The sequence below is a fragment of the Aspergillus fumigatus genome, chromosome 4 (genome assembly GCF_000002655.1).
Source record: "Aspergillus fumigatus Af293 chromosome 4, whole genome shotgun sequence".
Classification (NCBI taxonomy): domain Eukaryota; kingdom Fungi; phylum Ascomycota; class Eurotiomycetes; order Eurotiales; family Aspergillaceae; genus Aspergillus; species Aspergillus fumigatus.
The window spans coordinates 225,859-246,752 of NC_007197.1; the positions used below are offsets into that span (position 1 = coordinate 225,859).

General features: G+C 47.1%; 6 protein-coding genes across 6 annotated transcripts; 1 reads left to right on the forward strand and 5 right to left on the reverse strand.

The window, feature by feature from the left end:
- Positions 1-352: 352 nt before the first annotated feature.
- On the reverse strand, positions 353-1,155 carry AFUA_4G00840 (uncharacterized protein; the record flags this gene model as incomplete). The annotated part of the gene is made up of 2 exons (XM_741279.1): positions 353-1,056; positions 1,110-1,155. 2 exons carry the CDS (start codon positions 1,153-1,155, stop codon positions 353-355), a joined length of 750 nt encoding a protein of 249 aa, XP_746372.1.
- A 1,095-nt stretch (positions 1,156-2,250) lies between these two features.
- AFUA_4G00850 (uncharacterized protein) lies at positions 2,251-2,726 on the reverse strand (the record flags this gene model as incomplete). Its single annotated transcript, XM_741278.1, has 2 exons — positions 2,251-2,256; positions 2,304-2,726. 2 exons carry the CDS (start codon positions 2,724-2,726, stop codon positions 2,251-2,253), a joined length of 429 nt encoding a protein of 142 aa, XP_746371.1.
- Positions 2,727-13,359: 10,633 nt separating this feature from the next.
- dprA (putative cell surface protein) lies at positions 13,360-14,488 on the forward strand. Its single transcript, XM_741277.2, has 3 exons — positions 13,360-13,612; positions 13,670-13,765; positions 13,814-14,488. The coding sequence occupies exons 1-3, from the start codon at positions 13,483-13,485 to the stop codon at positions 14,326-14,328; spliced, it is 741 nt and encodes a 246-aa protein (XP_746370.1). The 5' UTR covers positions 13,360-13,482; the 3' UTR covers positions 14,329-14,488.
- Positions 14,489-14,658: 170 nt separating this feature from the next.
- On the reverse strand, positions 14,659-15,625 carry AFUA_4G00870 (cell wall mannoprotein 1 family protein). The gene has a single exon (XM_741276.2). The coding sequence runs from the start codon at positions 15,340-15,342 to the stop codon at positions 14,788-14,790; it is 555 nt and encodes a 184-aa protein (XP_746369.1). The 5' UTR covers positions 15,343-15,625; the 3' UTR covers positions 14,659-14,787.
- Positions 15,626-16,133: 508 nt separating this feature from the next.
- AFUA_4G00880 (uncharacterized protein) lies at positions 16,134-16,820 on the reverse strand (the record flags this gene model as incomplete). Its single annotated transcript, XM_741275.1, has 2 exons — positions 16,134-16,317; positions 16,453-16,820. The coding sequence occupies 2 exons, from the start codon at positions 16,818-16,820 to the stop codon at positions 16,134-16,136; spliced, it is 552 nt and encodes a 183-aa protein (XP_746368.1).
- A 778-nt stretch (positions 16,821-17,598) lies between these two features.
- Positions 17,599-20,630, reverse strand: AFUA_4G00890 (uncharacterized protein). The gene is made up of 2 exons (XM_741274.2): positions 20,144-20,630; positions 17,599-20,088 (listed from the first exon to the last, which is right to left on the reverse strand). Exon 2 carries the CDS (start codon positions 19,767-19,769, stop codon positions 18,111-18,113), a length of 1,659 nt encoding a protein of 552 aa, XP_746367.1. The 5' UTR covers positions 19,770-20,088; positions 20,144-20,630; the 3' UTR covers positions 17,599-18,110.
- Between the last annotated feature and the right edge of the window lie 264 nt (positions 20,631-20,894).

A 20,894-nucleotide genomic window follows, 5' to 3' on the forward strand; every position in this document is an offset into this window, starting at 1 on the left:
CGAAGACCATCTCCTACTGTCTGGTTGGGCCCTGGTAGAAAGTCGCCAGCCCCTAGATTTTTGAGTGTGTGAGATAAAAGAGAAGAAAAGAAGAGGATAAATATTCCTTTTATCTAGCAGCTCTGCTCAACACATTACCACCATTCAGCACATCCTCTGAAATGGAATTTGTAAGGCCGTATCAAACAAAACAGCCAAATCTACGGTCCGGCGGAGAGAATATCCGTTGATTTGCGGCCATGTGGCCACTGGATCAAAGGCAGTTGTAAGCCATGCCAGCATCCAGCGCAGCTAAGCTATCCAGGGTACTCGCTATTGGACACTCAGAATAAATGAAACGGAAACAAGGAGTCTAATATGTAAGATAGACGCATTTCCCTTTCCACTTGTGAGCATCCCCTTGAACAAGCTCTTCGAACATCCACTTTGCCAAGTCCAGCCGACTAATAGTCCATTTAATCTTAATTCCCTCCTCCTCCTCCTCCTCATCTTGGTTCTTGAAGGCCTCATCCTCCCAGATCCACCCTACTCGGACAGATTCACGCCCTTTCATTTTACCATGCGTCAACAGCGGCGGTCGTAGCATAACGTAGCCACCGAGAGGCGAATTAGCTTCCGTGGCTGCTTTACGTACAACCTTCTCCAAAACGGCAGTGTCCTCCTGGGCGATTGGCAGGAGCCACAAGTAAAGTGGAATCGATAGAAGAGGCTGATCTCGCTGTGAGCTATGACCAACCGACGATATCGGTATGTATAGGGGCGCATTTGAGAGTCCGCCTGTGGATCTCAGCTCACGGAGAGCATCAATTAGGGCAATAGCAGAGTCTCCTATGATGGTGGCATCCTGCATGCCAATTGGGCGCAATGGATTTATTGAGAATTTGGGAAGACTTGTAACGCCACTGAAGATGAGGTCAGGATCGCTGCGAAGGAGCCTAACTACCGTCTTCACATCACGGGATGAATCTTCTGTGATGATGAGTTGCGACTCAACAATCTCGCTAGAAACGCCGAGAACTGACAAGATCTTCCTGAGTTTGGATCCATCACGGACGACTACAACAATTTTTGTAAGTCGAAGTAGATAGAAAATGGGCTAAGTGACTTACGGGCAGCGGCGCGATAGCCCCCCGGTAACGTCCATGCTTGGCACATGACTCAGTGTGGCTCCGGAAGCCCCAACGAATGCCGCCTTAACACTCATCCAGGATTATATTGTCTGTGAAGCCAGCTGAGGAATCTGGGTTTTCTCTATCCTTTTGGTTACATATATTTATATATTTTATATACCAGACTCGGGGCGAGTTTAGACCGACAGGAGAACCTTCATCGGAGGTTGATCCGCTGTGGAAGATGGTTGGCGCTCCGGGTGGTCACTCGCCGTCCGCGGACCCCGAATAATGTTAGGGTCTAGGGACATTCGTCCTAATGGAAGAGCTCGCTGCTTTCTAAAGCATCATCATGCACATGTTGGGATACTCTATATTCATGCGCAAGCATAGACAATCCCTGCCGCAGGTTGTATGCCGCACTCTCGCTATGTGACCGCTGCACGACTATAGATACCACACCATTCATGTTCGAAGCCTATAACTGACCTGGGATATGTAAACTGTCCGCTTTCCTAAAGAATGACTCAAGCTGATTTATCTGCGTTTTGAGAGCTGATATGTTTATGGGACGGTTAGACTGCCAACTGTTCGGGACTCAACAAACACTCATCTCCTCCCGTGCATTTACCTGTTGCAGTTGTAATATACTATGTCACGAAACTTCATTGTTGCTTTTTATACCTTTTCTTTATTCTTCATAAAGAAAAGCACAGTGTTATAAATTGGCAGCGCATGTTTACTTGACCTCCTTCTCGACAGTCATAGTCCACGGGGGTCAGCGCGGTCAAAGGATCCTCTGGAGATGGTTTGACAATCACAGTGCACCCCGCAGAGAGCTGCGCCCACTTTACGCAGGATCATCCTATCGACATGTAGTCCTCCGCTGGTGGGTACATGGAGCGGCGATGCTTTAGGCAGGGCATAGTGCTTAGGGTAGCTGAATGATAATGTCCACGATTCTGGTCAGTAGTCATCGAAAAAAAGGCTTGCGCCAGACAAGGTTGTTAAATGCAGAAGGGGACGCGGAGCAGCGAAAGAATCAAGTTGACGTACCTAAAATATGTAATATGATCCACGGCCGACAAGATTGAAGTCGACGGTCACGATTGAGGGTTATCGCATAGGACACGAAAGTAAATTATCCCTTAAATATGAACGACACGAACGACTTGGAGCAATTAGGATACTTACAGGCTCACATTTCCACAGGTGGCGGAGGTAGAAGACGAAAGGTTTGAGGTCCGCTACCCTCAATGCACGACGGAACTGTTGATGCCTGTCTTCGAGAGTTCGGGGTCTGAAAACATTGAATGACGGACCTGTAGGAGAAGGCTTTTCCCTGATGTTCATCCAGCTAGACTTCCGACTTCCCCTAATCACGTTAACTGGGATGATGCATTTGTATTGCAGGGATTGCCCGGGCATGATATGCAAGGCTTGTGGGTTCCCCTTGAATTTGAGTGCTGCTGTAATAACTTCAGCTCCTTGTAGCGCCCGCTCGTCTTCTGAGTCCTTCCAGTTCAGAGCACCCAATGATCGAACGGAACCAAAACCTAAACCTGGCCGATAATTGCCGTTGGCGACGTCAATAGCATCCACAGCTGAGGGTGACATGTTCTTACCGACTCCTTGGTTAATCCTTGCTGTAAATTATGAGCCTGGCCACTGAGGTGAGCCTAGTTTAAAAACCATTGCTGATGCAACCTCTAGGAAACATCAAGGCTTCATTGTAGAATTTTACCATATTCAGGCAGTGCCCATCTTACCATCCACTCTGACTTGAGAACTTGAGTAGTAGTAGGACGATTCTCTGGTCTAGATGAGAGCATCGGCCGTAGCATGTCAACGATAGCATCCCTTTCGCTTGCGTCAAAAGGTGTCATCGCACTATCTTGTCTGGGTTGCTGTACGCTGTCCTCAAGCCGATCTTCCCAGGATCGGTATGGGTTTCGGTTTATGGGCTTCCCATCCTCAGTAAACTTATGTCGAGGCTCCTCCCATCTGTTCCACTATTTGGGCGGCAAGGTACCAAGAACGTCGACATGCTCACAGGTCATGTCGTCCTCGGTGGTGAGAAATCCTTCAAACAATGGCCGCTGAGCAAAGATAGACTATATTGTACAGGCGAGGCTCCATATATCTGATTGAAAGGATAAAGGGTTTTCTGGTTCAAACCGAGCCTCGGGAGGACGGATGACGAGGGGAGTGCGAGAAGTGTATTTCAGCTCTTTCGGGTATGGAAAAGCTTCGCCAAAGTCAGAATGCAAGATCCTGGCTTCTGCAAGCATTATTTTCTCACTTGCTTCTCTGAGCCATATGGGTGCAATGCCGTGGGATGGGACACCGGGAGGAAGTGGATTACCATCCAGATGAATGACTGGCTCTAGTTCCGGTGCCCCGTATTCTTCATATAGTTGTTCGGGTGACAGCCGATCAAAGCTAGGCGGGACTTTGAGAAGAATGTTTCCCAAATGAAGGTCTCCATGGACAAATCCTTGGGCGTGTACATAATCCACAGCAAGGACGAGCTGTGCGGCCAATGTCCGGCCTACATCAAGCTCGAATAAACGGACCCATGACCCGTCTTTCAGCGCAGATAGGCTAGCCCTCGCAGTTGCTGTGACATAGCAAGCATGCTCACCATTTGGACCGTGAATAGTGAACCTATCCAGAATTAAAGGAATCATTGCCTTCCCTAGATCCCGAGTTGCCAATCTCCCATTTCGGGTAGTCTAACCACTTTTGGAGCGGAGGCCCAGTTTTCCCTCCTGCTTAAATACTCACAAGCAGTCAAGCATCAGGTGGGAGGAATGTCATAAAATGACAGGAATATTAACATGTTAACAGGAAGTCAGAGCACTTCGACTATTTCTGCACTGACAAGTAGCCCGTCAAAAATCGTTCTTGCAGGCATACGGACCCTCAATATACCATCCTGATGTGATGGGAAGAAGGGGAACTAAGTGGCTTTTGCTGCATTGCTTAGCTGTGCTGCTTACTTTGAAGTTACAGTCTTCTAGGAGCTCTATTCTCAAGATTAGAACCCGGTAGCTGGTCTCATTGTGTCATGAATTAATCGTACTGTGCTTAACTTTCTGTTTGGTCGTTGATGGGGAACCACCAATTCGACTGCAAGAATGCTATATACAGAGCAATGGCACTATATACAGAAAGCTCATCTTAGCTTCACCTGTTGAAAGAAACAGGTTACTAGACTCCAGCACCACGGTGAGGTGTGAGCTTAGTGCTGGAGGCCCGGAGGTCATCGAAGATGACTACCAGGCACCTCCCACAGCTCGAGCAATGCTCCTCGCAAGTGGTTCATCCTCGAGGGTTTCATTGATAACACGAAGACGCGAGGTCTATGTTTATCTGGGACTCGATTTAGTAAGCTTTCCCTTTGTGTCAGAATATTATGCTCGCAATCAGGCCACCTCTGCGGAGATTGGGAGCATCCTCTGGCTCCTGGAGCTGAGCTTCCGGAGATTTACCACCCATTCCTACCTCACCACAAGGAATCGGAGCAGCAGTAGCTCACGACGATGAGGAATGCTCAATGGTCGCAGTCTAGCATGTAGACTTTGTGGTACCATGGCATCGTCGGTGGCTGTTGTTGGAAGCACAAGTTTCCCATGGCGGCTCCCAAAGTAGTTTGATGCCAGAGCGAGATGTTTCGACGAGGCTTTGAGCGGGCAGAGGGAACTTTTGGTTCCTTTTGATAGCTGTGTTGGTACTAGGAGTCGCATACACTTCCAGGTCCAGGCTGTTGGATATATCAATCTGCGCTCGTTAAACAAAGCCAACCTGAAACATTCAGCAGCAGTTGCTGGAGTGTCAGCAGATGGTTGTTCCTTATCAGGCCGCACAAAGACAGCAGGAAAGTGCGGAACCATTCCTATAGTGAACCCATTGCGACAGGCATGGTATTGGCACCAATAAAACTTCACTTGTATAAAGCGTGGCGCCGGCGCCCCTGACGTTAAGGCTGGAATCGAAGAAAGTCTGTGTAGCACTTAATCATCAACTGCCACTGACAGATCAATGGCCTCGCTGGCCTAGATAAATATTAGCATATAAACGGAAAACGGAAGTTATCGAGCCGTACTAGCTAATAGAGGAAAGGTTGCTGTTACTGTCACTTCGTGGGCGCACGCTGGGTTCATCCTGAGCCGGTCACTGTAGGCTAGTGTGACAGACTTGGGAGCATTCAGCGGACGAATGCTACTTTTCGAATCTCACCTAGGCTGTGTTTAAACCAATCGGAGAATGATACCTACATCGCCTAAGGAACTAGCGAACCACCACTTCGCATCCGCCTTCAGTCACAGCGATCTCCGAACAGGAACTTGCCAAATTGCGTGGTCTGCTAAATATTAATAAGGAAGCCTCAAAACATAATCAGCAGGGCCCGTTAACATACTTTCTGTGTCTTGTATATCAGTATACTGGAGTAGTAGCTCTTCAAAACTCCTATGATGTGCGTATGGCAAAATATTACGAATGCGAAAGGACATGCAGCATTTACAGAACAAGGCTTGCCTGCAGTGCAATGGATGGTTTTTGATTGGAGGTTTTCATGGTGAAGTGAGCTGTAGTAAAAATGACAATAAACAGTCTCACTCTTAAGGCGTGTGGTTTTCAGCTGTGAGCACACCCTTTGCTTTCTCAGTTGCAGACCTCCAGCCTTTATCATGTCATCAAGCAAAAACAGATACATGGGCGACAGCAGTAGCACGCCGATTTTATGGTTCCCACTTTTTGGCGGTGGTGCGAAGGCATGACATGCACCAATATTTGGTGATAGTGCGGTATTAAAGTATAATACCACTGGACTAAAAAGGTGTCCGGACGTTAGTCCTATCAGTCTAGGGTCTTATATTTTTTTTTCAACATGCGGCGAAGGCCCAGGAATGACCCTAAAGGAACATTAGCCGTGATAACACAGAATATTTAAAGAGCTACCGTACCATTCCCTGTGCAGCATTATCTGCTGGTCTATCAGCTCATACCATTTTTCCGTCGTTGAGCATGTCTCCAGGCAATCCCAAAAGTCCTTGAATGCAGCATCAGCTTCCTTGAATTGTCGGTGTATGAAAACTTGTTTAGATGTTCCTATCTCGCCTGTGAAGGAGGCTGTGCCCTGCCAAATCCAGAATAGTAGTGTCACCCGCAGTTGGCGTTGGAGCATCCCATTGAGGTGATAATGTTTCCCTGCAAAAGGTTAGCTGCAAATCTCTCGCGTAAAGGAAAAAGGGGGGTAAACGTACCGCCCAGGTGGGCGCGGACCAGATGTTCTTGTGATGATGCCAAAGTCGCCATGGTTTGGGAGGCAGTTGGCCTAGGTGCAGATGTACCTTGGCATACAGCATGAGACACCAAGACAGTGCAAGGAGGAGACATGAGATGGGATTTGAAATTTCCACTTTGAACTGCATTTTCAACCCCGGTCTTGCGGCAGGGATGCTCATCAACCGGAAATCAAGTTCCCATGCTAGACAATTCGCCAGGCCAGCAATGAATTGTTATCGGCCGGTGTCAGAAGCAGCCTGGAGGAGTGGATTGATATAGCAAAATTAAAGTTTATAAATAACAATTAATCAGCAGAAGTAAGCTGAATGACTTTGCCTTAAGATAGGTGGAGATGGGAAGAATAAGGAGAAGGGGTAGGAGACAGAAGAGATGGGAGAAGAGGTAGCACAAAGCCCATTCACTACCTAGTATTTCACTACCTAGTATCTTGGGACAATATTTATTCACTATCCATTAGCATATCCTCCCAGCAGTGAATGATGGATCATATTTACTAGTTTTATATGCATATAGTTGATCTATATGCCGTAGATGTGTTCCTGCTGTCCTCTGCTCAGAGACACCACTAGCATCCATATTACAGGAAGCATATACCCGCGTAGTGAGACATTAACTAGGCAATCCTTTGATATCTGATCCATTTCTGGAGCGTACTCTCTCAGTATATTATTCCCATAATCCATATCAGTTGAATAGAATATCAAAAAGAATAGTTCTAGCTCCAGAGAAAGCACCTATGGCGTGGATTATCAGGTGGTTAGGATTTAGACATATCCAGCCACTAGCGTAGGGATTTATGACAGGATCGTCTGGCCTTTTATAGAGAAAGGTTGGCATTGAATTATTAACAGCCCTAAGGAGTCACACTGCTTTAGTTTATTAATGTAACCATCTCCTCTTTAGCAAACTGGTGTTTTGAACTCATAAATGGCATTTTTCTTTCTGGCTGTGTTACTGCTTTCTTGATGCCCTCTAAGACATCAAGGCAAACAAACCAATAGATTACCCAGCTTATCTAGCACAACTGCCTGCACATTGGCATCTATGTCGGTCTTATCACTCTAACCCATAAAGGTACTTACATAGAATCTATCTGTACCCACGATACTAGATTCAGTTAGTAGCCATGAGCTCTGCAAAAGACTGTGATTGTTTAGGTTCTCAGCTGTAAATAACATCATCCCCCTCTAGCTTTCAGTTGTTTGCTGAAACTGAGGGAGCCTTTAGATTCCATGATGAATTGGAGCAACTACACTGATTTCTTAGAGCAGAGTGACAGAGAAGTTTATACTAGTCACTCTGTCCCTATTGATGTTGTCTTCCTCTTATGGGCTTTTGCTATCTGTTAAAAATGACTAAGTAGGTTGACAGGGCAGCTAAATAATAATTCAACAAGCCCTAGACTGTAACTGGTGCTTCTATGATGAGCCTGAGAGATTTGGCCGCACAATAACTCCGCCCATTGTCCTAGTAGGAACTAATTATTTTAGGAAACCTTCAAAACATTAGCAGTGAAGTCTTAAAACCGCTTTAGTATGACATAGTAACATACTTGTGTGTATATTACTGTCCTTCCTTTGTAAATCTGTCAATTAGAGCAAGGAGAGCTTCAGGATCATTGCCCATGTGGCTTGTCCTGTTTATAGAAATAATGCTAGATTATCCCAGGCATATCTGGACATGCCGGCGGCTGTTTAGTCAATGTTGGGCGCACTGAAACCACTAGGCTAGAAAAAAAGTTGCCAAGATAACTAGTTACATAGTATAAATTGTAGTGCAACAGATATCCAACAGCAAATGCTAACTTAATGTATAAACAACAAGAAAGACTTGCCGCAAACCAGCTCGTAAAGAACATGGCGGACGCAGTATTGTTCATCAATCCTGAAAGTGCCACCAACTTCGGAATCACAATTCCAAACACTGTTGGTGGAGGCGAGGGCCATTCACTCTGACTAGCAGACATATAAGAGTAAGCCACGTGCAAAGTCCCAAACAAACGCCTCCTTTCAAGCGTATCAACGTTGATGACAGTAGCCCTAGCTTGGTCGCTCTCGATATCGGCATGGAGGACGGGGGAGATATCCGTCAAAATGAGTCTTCTTGATAGTGGTAATATGTTGGTGATGCCAATACGACCGCTGAACTTTATCTAAAGCGTCAACAAACTGCAATAGAGGCTGAGGGTGTCGCAAAAGATCAGCAGTCACCCTCTAATCAATGCAGGGTCTAAGGAAATGTTGGATCACTGATCTGATTGATGAAATTAACTACATACATGGATAAGATAGGCATAGCTAATGTAATTGCCCAAGTACGAGGCAGTTACTTGGAGCAATATATGAAGAATGCCATCCGTCGCAGCATATCTCCCACACCCTCCGCATCTTGGCAGCGCTATATCCGAGTACTAGTTCGCAACTCTCCAAGTGCTTCCCATGGAAGTTGGATCAATATACTAACCTGTAGTAGCGGGTGAGATGCGCCCGTGTACCATGGGATGATCGACCTGATATAGAGCACGTTAAGTCCAGTCGTTAGGTATTGGAACGCAGGTCTGGCTAATTAGCTGAGTTCCTCGTCTGCGACTTCATGCCACTCATCGAGGGCATTCGGCTTCACCGAACCACTTAACGCAAGCACACGATTCAGGACCCACTGCATTTCAATGATCCGTGTATCCGGGAGGGGATAATTTTGCGGATCATGTGTATTAAGAGTGATTGTCTTACCGGAGAGGAGTGGACTATCATTGCAGACATCATGTAGAGCAATACCGTACTCATATGGGTTGAGATCTGATGGGAGGTGCGGGATAATACTAAAGTCCACATTGTCTTTTTCATCTCGCTGCAGCCACCAAAGCTTAAGTGAGAGCCACATGCCCTCTGGATCTTTGTCCACGGGCTCAAAGGCAATATATCCCTTCGTGAATAGTAGATATGCATCCGGACTGAGAAGCACGAGATTTTCAGGCTTCTCAGGCCCGGAGACATCTCCATAAATGGCGTTATACCATTCATCCACCTTCTCATCACTCCAAACTTGTCTTAGTCCCTCAAAAAATTGTCGCATAACGTCCGTATTCTCGTCACTCATCCAAACCGGATATAAGGGGTATGGCTGGCAGATGTCCTTGCTATAGTTTGTGAGAATGCACACTTTATCGCGGTCCTGACACTAGGATGCCATAAGATCAGTACTGGGTGGGTTGCAATGGATTATGAAGGGGAAATAGCCTACTCCAACCTCTGCAGATTTTTTTCTAAGCCTCTTCCCATTGGGCGATTTCATGTATTCCCCTGATCCTTTGCGCGAGTCAACAGCTTCCTCCTGTCTGTCCTTTTGTTGACCTGGGTAGAACACACTGTTAGCTGAGCATAATGATGGGAACTGGATTATTGCTGACATCTTTGATCTATTCTGCAATCGTACTCAATAATATACTCTAACATGGCACGAAGTCCCAAAGCATCATCCGGGAGATGCCTATCAACCAAATGTTCGAGTTTCTCGATGTCTGTGAGCCATAGGCACCAGGCGCGTAGAACCAGGTTGACCGTCTTGGGGATCAGCATCTTGGTCGCACGATGAACTTCTGCGTACAGTCTTGATCTGCTTCACTTTAATTTGGGACACATCAAAGTTACATCAAGAAGGTACTGCTATTGCATCACAAGTTAATCCAGCACATCTACATTTGGAACTCAAAACCTGTCCAATTGGAACAGAATGCAGAGGACTGTGTTTAGCCTGGAATGGAGTTGACAATTAGAGTCCAATAAAAATTACAGCTTTCGGACATTGGCAAGGTTCATTCCATAATAGCCAATCTAGCAGCCCAGGCACCATGCAGGTCATATTTAGCCATCAATTCCTGAGCAATTAAGCTATCATTCTATTGAGAGTTACGGCTCTGTTGTGTAATTACTAGTGGTGCCTCAAAATCTCCCCCTAGGCCGACTGGGTCATACAGTGGATATTAAGGAAAGGAGTCCGTAGACTAGGCAACTAACCTAGACAGTAAGACAAGCCCAAGGGCAGTTCTACTCCGTAGACCAGCAAAATACCATAATAGACTTAGCCAAACATCCAGCTGCTGGCCATCTTTACTGGAAAAGAAAAAGAAGAAAGAAAAATTGACCTATCTGATATAATGGCATCCCATTCGCCCATAAAATATAGTCAGGGCTTCTTGTACTATAATATGGGACCCTCCATTCTCATTCTACAACTACCTCTTCAGTGCACTGAGGACAGTTACTAGAATGAATTTTTGGCCAAGCTGTCGGCAGGTTCGAGTCAAGCAATATCCTCTTTTGTCAAAGTAACTGATGTCCTTTAGTTACCCTATTTCTTTGTTACATCGCACGGTTTCTGTTGGCCTAATCTGCCATTGTGAATTTTGGGAAGATTCTCGGTTAATTTTCATCAGTTGGATCACAACCTGCTGTTGAACACATCTAATGAGTCCAGGTCATAGTGCCATCATTATCCAGACTTACTCCATATTGAATTTTGTAGTGGTATCCGCCAGCCCTACTACAGTAAACTGGGTCTCCGCCCTAGAAGTGGCTATACCATCCAGAACAGGAGATGTTTGACAACTTGGGCATTCACATAGTTGGCTGCACGGTATGTTTGTTTCTTCATCCTCACTATGTACCTGGATCTAATCAACTCCACACCTTCTCCATCGTACAACTACACTTCCTAGAGTGACGTGTACCTTTCGTTCTCCAATCATATCTGAATAGCTGCTCAGATAGCTATCTGGGTGGTTTCAACTATTATTGCGAAAACCTTCCTCTTTCTCGACCACTAGTAACAGCTTGACTGACGTCAACCAGAGCACAATCAACCTCAAACAGAGCTGTTGAAAAATTTAAGACCCTAGACTGATAGGACTAATGTCCGGGCACCTTTTAACTCTAGTGGTATTATATTTCAAGAAGGGCTCACTCGCATCTAAACTCTTACTTCTGATTTACTTTGATACCATCGCTGAAAACCTCAGGGAGACAGCCCGCGCCAAAAGGATAAGGTGCTTTAAAACTTGTTTCGCGGGCTTTTGGCTTGCCAATAGCTAGAAATTAAAAGCATTGGGTGATAAAGAGCCTTTCTTCATTATTGCCACTTACTGATCTCCAAGATTGATTGACTACAAACTAAGAGATGTCAGCAATTCTCCAGCCCCTATCATTATCTACAGCTAATAATGTTCTATTTAGGGCAACAAAAGGACAACGATGCTTAATCAAAAGCTTCATCTGCTCCAGCAGACACCAGTCAAGACGGCGAAGAAGACCAGAAAAAACAAACCGTTGCGGAAGAAGTAAGCTATACCTTCCTGTGGACCAATCTAACACCTACTTGATGTCTAGGATCTATTGCATCTGCCTTAGTACTAACCACATATCATCCTAGTGTTGTTTGCGCGATCAGACCTGCATTCTAACGAAGTGCAGAATGGACATATGCGAGGCATACCATTCATACTCTTATTAAACGAATGGCAAGAATACCAAAGGAGTTAAGCTATTCTTCAACACTCTGAGACAGTTTTGGAATGATACTATACCCCGAGGGGCACCGTCTTCGAGCCTGTGGTCAGAGATCCAGAAGGTAACTGGCTCACAGTTTGGTTTTGGTGGCTGAAGCAACATGGGCATGCAGGGGCTGTCAACTTCAGTGTTATCCTGCAACTCCCATGAGATCTCCACCAATCCGATTTTGGTGTTGCTCTGCATGATATCCGCAACGGTTATGCATTGCTCTCTGGTGAGACAGTGAGGCTGAAGAGCCATGATTTGGAGAATTCTCCACTCCCAGATACGTGGATCATTGGAATACAATGGATCCTGCATCACATGCCTGTGTTAAGTGGGATTACGGAACGATAGGGCGTATTCCTCAGGACATGGTGATGAAGCTTACCATCCTTCGAGACCTGTACTACTTGGATAGCGACGAGACTGGAAGAACACTTCAGTTGGACCGTCCGAGTAAGGACGATAGTTACCAGGACAAGGAGGGGGAGGAGGATGGCAACAGGGAGTAAGAGGATGACGAAGTGGATGATGAGACTGAGCCGGGAAGTGTTAATTGTAACTACGGAACCAAAGGTCCTCAACCACGATGACAATGAGGGCGATGGAGACCAGGCCGAGGACTCAGCTAATTACCCAGGCCTGAGTTGCAATCCGGAATGATTGTATTCGATAAGTGTGTCTAAGTATGGCTGTTAACGCGCTCGATCTCACATCAATCACCCGCTGACACATGGGAATTCTTTATGCGGACCACTGTCTTCACATGGATTACCTTTTGCTTTCCAGGCACTATTTCCACCACTCCTGGGTCTGCCCTTATAAGTTATGACCCAGAGTGAGATGACCCCAGTAGCAGCAGGCTACGACCTAGAAGCGTGGGATATTTGGCCATACTCTACTAGTAAACATGAGTCATGTATATCTCATTTGTGACCCTCTATTACGAGCTTGCCTTATGTAATAATGGGCGTCTTAAAGTATGTACCATAGCTTTAATAACTCTGATTAGCTCCGCACATTCTAATGATTCTATTCTGGGGACGCGTGTTATGATGTCACCATGTGAAAAGCATAACTTGTGAACTGATAGCATAAATCTGTAAAGTATAAGCTGGACAGTGTTGCTATTGAGCAACAAGCACAATCACAACAATGGCTACCTCCGTTCATGATCCAGGATTGATTATGCTATTGTTGCCTGCTCGACCAAATATATAAAGTTTAGATCAGTTATGACATGTGGCTGAAACTGATCCACTGACGACGATGTGCAGCTGATGGCAGTTGACTCTCGGCGTGATGACCGCGAGATGACGGCATTGCTCCTTGCCACACTCCAGAGATACCTGAACTCTCCCCGGCTTCTTGACGTAACCCCCAGACATGAAAGTGAGAACATGCGCTATAAAAGGATTGATCATTCATCTTAAGTTCATTTGGACCAATCTATACTCCACAGCGAATATCCATTTCAGTTCAAATACAGAACGTCACAAATCTTACACAAGATGTCCAACATGATACATAAGGTGAAGGAGGCCCTGACTGGCCACCATGGCGACTCCCACACAACGAGCCATGGGCACCATGACTCTAGGGCCGCCGACAAGGTCGATCCTCGGGTCGATAGCGACCGTGGTATGTGCGCCCGCGTTCAATATTAACAAAAGGCTCGGACTAATCCTTCTCCTTAAGACAACCGCGCTCGCCATGAGGCCATGGGAGGTACTGCTGGTCCTCATACCTCTGACACTGCCAACAAGCTAGACCCTCGGGTAGACAGCGACAGAGGTATGCTTTTTTTCCATTACTGATTCTGTTGAAATCTAACCGTTGCAGACAACCGTGGAAACACCACTAGTGGTACCTATGGTAGCAGCAACACCTACGAATCCACTAGCAACACCTACGGATCTAGCAACACTTATGAAAACAGAAGCAACACTGCTGGTCCTCACGGATCCAACATTGCCAACAAGCTCGACCCACGGGTTGGCTCCGACGCGGACAACCGTGGCCTGGGTACTGGCACTGGCACTACCAGTGGCACTGGCGCCTTCGGCTCCGGAACTGGAACTGGAACTGGAACGACAGGCTACGGCACCACTTCCTCAAACGTTGGACCCCACGACTCCAATATCGGCAACAAGCTCGACCCTCGTGTGGACAGCGACCAGGACAACCGCGCTCGTCGCCAGGCTATGGCTGGCAGCAGCTACACTGGCGCTGGTACTGGCACCGGCACTGGAGCTACGGCTGGTCCTCATAGCTCCAACATCGCGAACAAGCTCGACCCTCGTGTCGATTCCGACTTGGACAATAGCGCCACCATGGGAACTCAGCGTGGTTTCTAGGCGGCGGCTAATGGATGGAAATGATATTTTGATAGTGCTTAATCCTTTATGATGGAATAACTTTGATACCATGAAATTGCACGATTTGATGATACTATCATTTCGGCTTTGTATTGTCAACTCGATATTCTGCTGCAATGTTAACTTTTGTCTATCCATTATATGATGTCTCATAAAAAGAGGTAGTTTTTAGTCGCTCATCCTAGTGGCGAAGTAATCGCAGGAATGAGCATCAGCAGTGACTTCGTGCTGTGCTGTTTTACGATCTGTATTATCACAGTACAGGATGGCCCTAAGACTTTACTGAGCATTAAGTTACATTGAATGATATCATGCACAATGGTGAGTCCCATGCTTTCATATTGTACTACCACTAACACAGTATTGAGTAGCGACAACACCAAGATATCCTCGTCGATCGACAGTATCCCGCCCTCAATACAACCCCGACAAGCTCCCTCAACTATACGCCGCTATGGCCTTATCAAACGCATCCGCAATCTGCTTATTGATCATCGGCGCGAGCTGCGCATACAACGGCGCCAACTTCGCCGCAACTGCATCCCCAAGCTGCCCCGACAAATCCTTCTGCTGCTGCAAATCGCCCTTAACCAGGAACGCCAGCGATCCGATCCCCAGCAACCCCGTATCGAACTTTGGTTTCTTCGCGACGATATTGTTCAGCGTGGAGAAGATCTGCGGCTGGAGGTTGATGAATGCAGTTGCGACGGTGAGCGATTCCGCGTTCGTGAAGTTGGCGGACGCCTGTGTGGTGGAGATTGCGTCGCGGAGGTCGCAGGAGAGCTTGACGGATTCGACTTCGATCTTGAGGGCTGTGAGCGTGCCTTGGATGCCGCCGTCGTAGGAGGTGACGGTGTTGTTGAGGACGACCATTTGGCTGGCGATGCTGTTGACGGCCTCGACGACGGCGGTGGCGTCGCGTTTGGTGATTGTTGCGGTTGGGATGGCGCTGGTAAAGGCCGTGGCCGCGAGGAGGGGGAAGAGGAAACGCATCTTCACTTCAGGTGGTGATGTTGAGATGATGTTTACTGCCTGTGTTTGTTGAAGAAGTTGACCAGGGGAATTTATACCCTGCACTGCATCGTGACCTCCCGGTCTTCATGATCTTGCAAGAACCCCGATGTCTGTGCCCAATTGCGCAGGTTCTATGAATTCTTCCCCCAATGCTATAACAGGATTATTGGGACTATATTGTACCCCGCAAAAAGAAAGCGAGATGCGATATTGCAGACAGAGGTCCGAACGAATCATGCTGCCTCGTGGCTGAAGTGCCGATATAACCCCACATGTGAAGGGCGGGATCCTCCCGAGGCTTACTGGAAAAGTGAAACACTTTGCCTAGAACAGCAAGCTTTGCGATTATATCAACTGTTAAACCCCTGTCAAGATGCTGTGGGTGGCCTCATAGCCGATTCTTTCACCTCGGATAGGTCGATGACTCTATCTTCAAGATGGAATCCTTGTGACCCGGTGGTCGAGTCTTCCACCGGACTACCATTAGTGATCCGCAAATCGAGTGAATCCGTGCAGACTCGGGCTAGATGCTCCATCACAATTCCAACCCCACAGATAGTCAGGTCCAAGGTTCTTTAACTGAGCCTATCTGAGCCGCGGTATCAGTTCTCCGTACGATTTTTAAGACGTCAGCTCAGTAAGAGAGCTGTCGGGTGTAGGCCTGACAGACGAATAATTTCACTGAGCAGCATAGCACGTAATCCATTGAATTAATGTCCCTGCAGAATATTAACCGTCCCTCTCGATAAAGTCGAGACAAGCGAATATCATCAAAAGTACCTAAGAACCTTGGTCCGTACTCGGCCCAGCGAGGACAGGGGGGAGACAACACCCATAGCTTGCTGGTCGACCTCGGCCTCAGCTTGGCCACCAGCTGCCTCGCCAATGTCATCATTCGCCACTATGACTATGGGCTTTAAGAGGTAGGAAATTAGTCTCAGAATTGTAGGAGGGCTTTGAGTATGTTGTTACACTTAAGCCAGGGATATCGTATGCTCCTGGAAGATCGACCACACCTTCTGATTGCTCCGCTGCCCTCATCAGCCACGGAGTAACATAAACGGGGGAGGCCAAAGGTGCTGTATCTACCCTCGGAAGAAGTCGTCGTTTTTAGGGCGAAGGAAGGAGGGTAAATGCGTTGAATTCTTCCCAACTTTCGACCCTGTTGCGGTCGCTGGACCAGAACCACTTCGTAAAGACTCTGCGGTGCTTTTGCGGGGATTTGTCGACAGCATTGGCTTCGCTTCCATAATCTCATTATCAGCAAGAGGCCAGTTGAGAACGGGACCACCTTCTTCGATTGCTGCAAGTAATCCTCCCTTTTCGAGAACCGGTCTATCCTGATTAGTATGCGCAAATACGAAGGGGGAAGCAAGCTCGTACGTGTCAAAACGCGGATCCCAAGAGCGTATTGAGATCCAAGGGTTCGAGGAGCCGCTCTTGCAGCTGACGTGCATTGCAATGTCGTTTCCTCTGGTGGGGTTCGTTTATACGAGCAAGACCGAGGGCGGTTGCTTCGAGGAGCGACGATTCTGGTCTGATCGAATTTATCAAAATGAGCTGCTTACATGCTTCGACACACCGTTGCGATAAGACAGTCCTTCGGGTTATGTCTATATGCAAGACATACCAACAGTACTGTCCCTATATCAAAGGCCGAGAGTAAGTATATTCCATACGGAAGATGCCACACTGGCTGGCTGCACAAGCATACGGCGGAGACAATCCACCGCAGCCTGCTGGATGACCTCAGCCTCGGCCTAGTCAGTCCGCATGGACTTTGTTGCGCAACCGGAGTGGCCTCTGTCACTGGTGTTGTCTGCGCTACCGACTGTTCCTCTGCTACACTTCCTTATGATGAAGTACGGACCGATGAAGATACCTGCGAGGGAGTTGCGAGCGCGGTGCTAGATAGCTGAGAGGACTGTAGCCGAGGGGACCGTTGAGAAACGCATGAAAAGTCCACAGCATATTGACTTCCAAATTCCCCTTGTTTCTTCGAGCGGAATAGTCATGCATACTACATGAAACCATCCCTTGTTCCATTCTTGCCGAGACGATAGGAGCATCTGCGCTGTTTGAGCCAGCCATAGCTAATGACATCAAAGTAAAGATGATAAGCAAGGTTTGAAATGTACAAATAGGGAATTTGAGATGATTTGAGCTTTAAGGGTATGAACCTATTGTAGAAGATGTTGAGAGGTAGAAGATTATTCCATTGTGCAAAGAGGTAATCTTCCCTCTAATAAAGTCTCGGTCCATCCTTGGAATATTCACTAGCAGCCTTGCTAACAGAAAGTGTATATTGCTTAATGAACAGAATAAAGTGAATCAAAATCTCCTGCTGCTGCCTCTAGGATAAGGGGTGAATGTTAGACCCACTATTTCCACAATGATATTTTCGTAAATTGAGAATAAACCATGAGATAGTCACTCTTAGCGACTGGTTTACTAATAAAGTACGGCTCTCGATCATGGTGTATGAGCCAACCTAGGCACATTATGTTGTTTCAAAGGTAGTCCGATCATTCCAAGATTCGGTTTCCAGCTCCCTTACTCATTCCAGTAGCTTAGTCTCATAAGGTGCTCTGCTTCAAGAGAAACAATGTGTCAAGAATGGGTGTCCTTGAGGCAAGGAAACCAAGGCAGCAAACCGAGACAATATAATCCTATTCTCCATCTAAACATTCTAAGTATGTAAAGAATAAATGAAACAACCAATCCAACCGGACAAGGATAACGCATCCTTACCGGGTCTCAGGTTGCGTCTGAGTCTCAAGCTGAGTCTCCATCTGACCCTGACTATGACCCTGAACCTGTCGAAGTAGAGTCGGCGGAACCGGCTCATGTTCCCACCACTGCTGCTTGAAGAATGCCTCATCAAACCGCGATTCAACAGCCGGACGTATCCTCCGTCTTCCTGCAAACGGGACGTCGCCATACATATCATAAAAGCACCCCTGAATACTCATATCCTCCACAAAATGAAGGTACCCCAGCTTCTCTGCGCAGTCACGACCATCCGTCTCCCTACCCCGCCAGCAGAACTTCAGTCGTCTGTCCTTCTGAAATCGGATGGGTGATTCCTGAAACAGCATGATTCCGCGGTAGACGCCCATGGCGAACATGCCCCAGACGCAGCTCTCACCTCGATCAACAAGAAGACGCATCCTCAGCTTGCTGGCTTTGCGCGACCAGTTGTGTTTCATGGTGGGGCTGGAGATCTCGTAGCTGCCACAGACGACATCGAGGAACTTGTCCTGGTCGTGGCGGGCCCAGGAGCGCTGCATCGCAAGGGGGGTTGCGTGGAATCGACTAATGGTGCTTGGGGCCCGTTGGGACTGCTGAGTGGGTTCGTCTGGTGGTGGCGAGGTGTGTGGTGTCTCTGCTGGTTGACGGGCAGGAGAGGATGGGTGCACGTCCGTGGTGACCTCGTCCTGGCACTGACCTTCCTCCTCCTGGTCCTCCTCGCCGTCCATCTGCATAGTCTCATCATTCACGACCTGCGATTCCGGCTCAGGAGAAAGCGCAAGCAGCACCAGACGCTGTGACTCCGGCTCCTTCGCTCTATCATGCTGAAGATAATTCCAGTCTGCGACGAATGTCTCAACCGGCCACGGGACCATGGGCGGTCCGACCTCCCGCACGGCCTTGAAGTCGCACTTGTCGTTAGGGAAATTGGCAACGGCCATTCCCTTGAAGCAGCCAGACACAGGGCCCTTCCCGCCCAAGGTGATTTCTCCCACTGTGATACCCTCGTTGTCGTATGCGACCTCGGGCTCGTTCTCGCAGACACCTCGCCACGCGAAGGAGTACATGGTTTTGGTGTTATCCCGCGGCCCCGGATCGATGAGCATCAGTCCCTTCCACACGCCAATGTCGAAGCAGCCCCACAGATGGTCGTAGTCCCAGATGAGGGTCATCCGACATTCTTGGTGGGGGAGCTCCCTGATGTCAAGTCGGTACGTGCCCTGGAAGAGTTGCATCGCAATGACATCTGCTTCGGATATCGACAGGTTGCACAGGTAGTCGTTGTGCTTGAATGAGACTGGAGCGGGAGGGATTCGCCGGTTGGGATTTGCATGAGGACCATTGAGTGGAGTGATGGTCGTAAGACGATGGAACATGTCTGGCAAAAACTCCTCGTCGGTGATAGAGCGGCTCTGGCTCGGCTGTTGGAGGTCCATGATCGGTGTAAGACTAATTTGAGCATTCTCGCCAGTCTGAGTAACTTCAGATAATCTCTTCTTCTTTTTGTTCTTCTTCCTTTTTCTGCGTGCTTCTTGGGTCTCGGGGAATTGGCCCTCTGGGCCTACTGCTTCGCCTTCCCCATGAAGCTCGTGAAGCACAGAAATCTCAAGCGAGTCCACAGTGTCGGACATGAGCTCGACCTTTCGTTTGTTCATTGTGAGAGGAAACTAATGAATGACAGAATGAGATAATGAGCGACAATATGGAAAAGAGCGAGCGAATGAAAGGAGAAAAAGTGATGAAGGCAAAAGGAGGAAGTGAATCTTTCTTGTCTCCAGAAAATGCAGTCGTTTTTATAACATAACTTATTGTCGTTCATGACCTCCCCTAATATTGTCCCCAGTCTGAATGATCATTCATAATACCAAGCCAAAGGGTAATCGATGTATCACAACTGTCGTCGATCAGTACCAACCACCTGTCGAACTCCAATGGGCACATTCTAGTCAACTTCGTATGGACATTTACATTCTACTGTAGACAGGTAAGTTGTGATACATATAAAGCTGCTAGGACAAAAGGAACTGACAATGAAGCGCAGTGTACACTGCCACTGTGGCGGCTGAATAGTGAAAGAGTACGCCATCTTGATAATCGAATCTGAGCAGAAAAAAGAAAAGGGTTGGGGGGTTGAAACATCACAGGCAGAACTAGTAAGGACCATCAGGAAAAGTGAGGATTTCTACAAGTAGGGCTCCTTGCAATTAGAGATGTTGGGTAAAGGAGAAAAGCTCAACAGTTTTTTCACCCTGACAGGGCATGCTGGACGAAGCAAAAAAGCAACGTGCAGGTTATGAGACACGGGGAAGAGGATATGACAGGTGGAGTGACTCGCGGCCTTGACTGCAGCTGAATTCTCAGACCTTGCGAGAACAACTTTCATGTACTTCAAGGGCCCTAATATAGACACACCTTGATATAAGTAGTTAATATCAAAAGCGACTTGCTGTAATGGTCTTTCTAATATAGCATAGTTGCACACACTGCACTTTCCCTAGTGTAGTAAATTCAAAGCGTGTTATTGAGGTAACCAGATATATAAGTAAAGCTATGATTTTAAGATAATACTGGGTGACTCGGTCAGATTAGCCTAGTAGATAATTATATAGGTATATTATGGATGATTAATCGAATTAAATTCGACATCTCTACTAGTCAGCATTTGATATCGATACTAGATGATACTCAGATTTCAATCTGATAACAATACTAGATGATATTCAATATCAATACTAGATGCATTCTTGGATAGGAGAGAATAGAGCCCTCTTCTATCTATA

Bases quoted from the DNA above. Each gene is read 5' to 3' on its own strand.
- dprA (XM_741277.2), top strand. From the start codon at position 13,483: ATGTCCAACATGATACATAAGGTGAAGGAGGCCCTGACTGGCCACCAT. The intron at 13,613-13,669 runs GTATGTGCGCCC...CTTCTCCTTAAG, and splicing joins TCGGGTCGATAGCGACCGTG to ACAACCGCGCTCGCCATGAG. The intron at 13,766-13,813 runs GTATGCTTTTTT...TAACCGTTGCAG, and splicing joins TCGGGTAGACAGCGACAGAG to ACAACCGTGGAAACACCACT.
- AFUA_4G00870 (XM_741276.2), bottom strand. From the start codon at position 15,342: ATGCGTTTCCTCTTCCCCCTCCTCGCGGCCACGGCCTTTACCAGCGCC.
- AFUA_4G00890 (XM_741274.2), bottom strand. From the start codon at position 19,769: ATGAACAAACGAAAGGTCGAGCTCATGTCCGACACTGTGGACTCGCTT.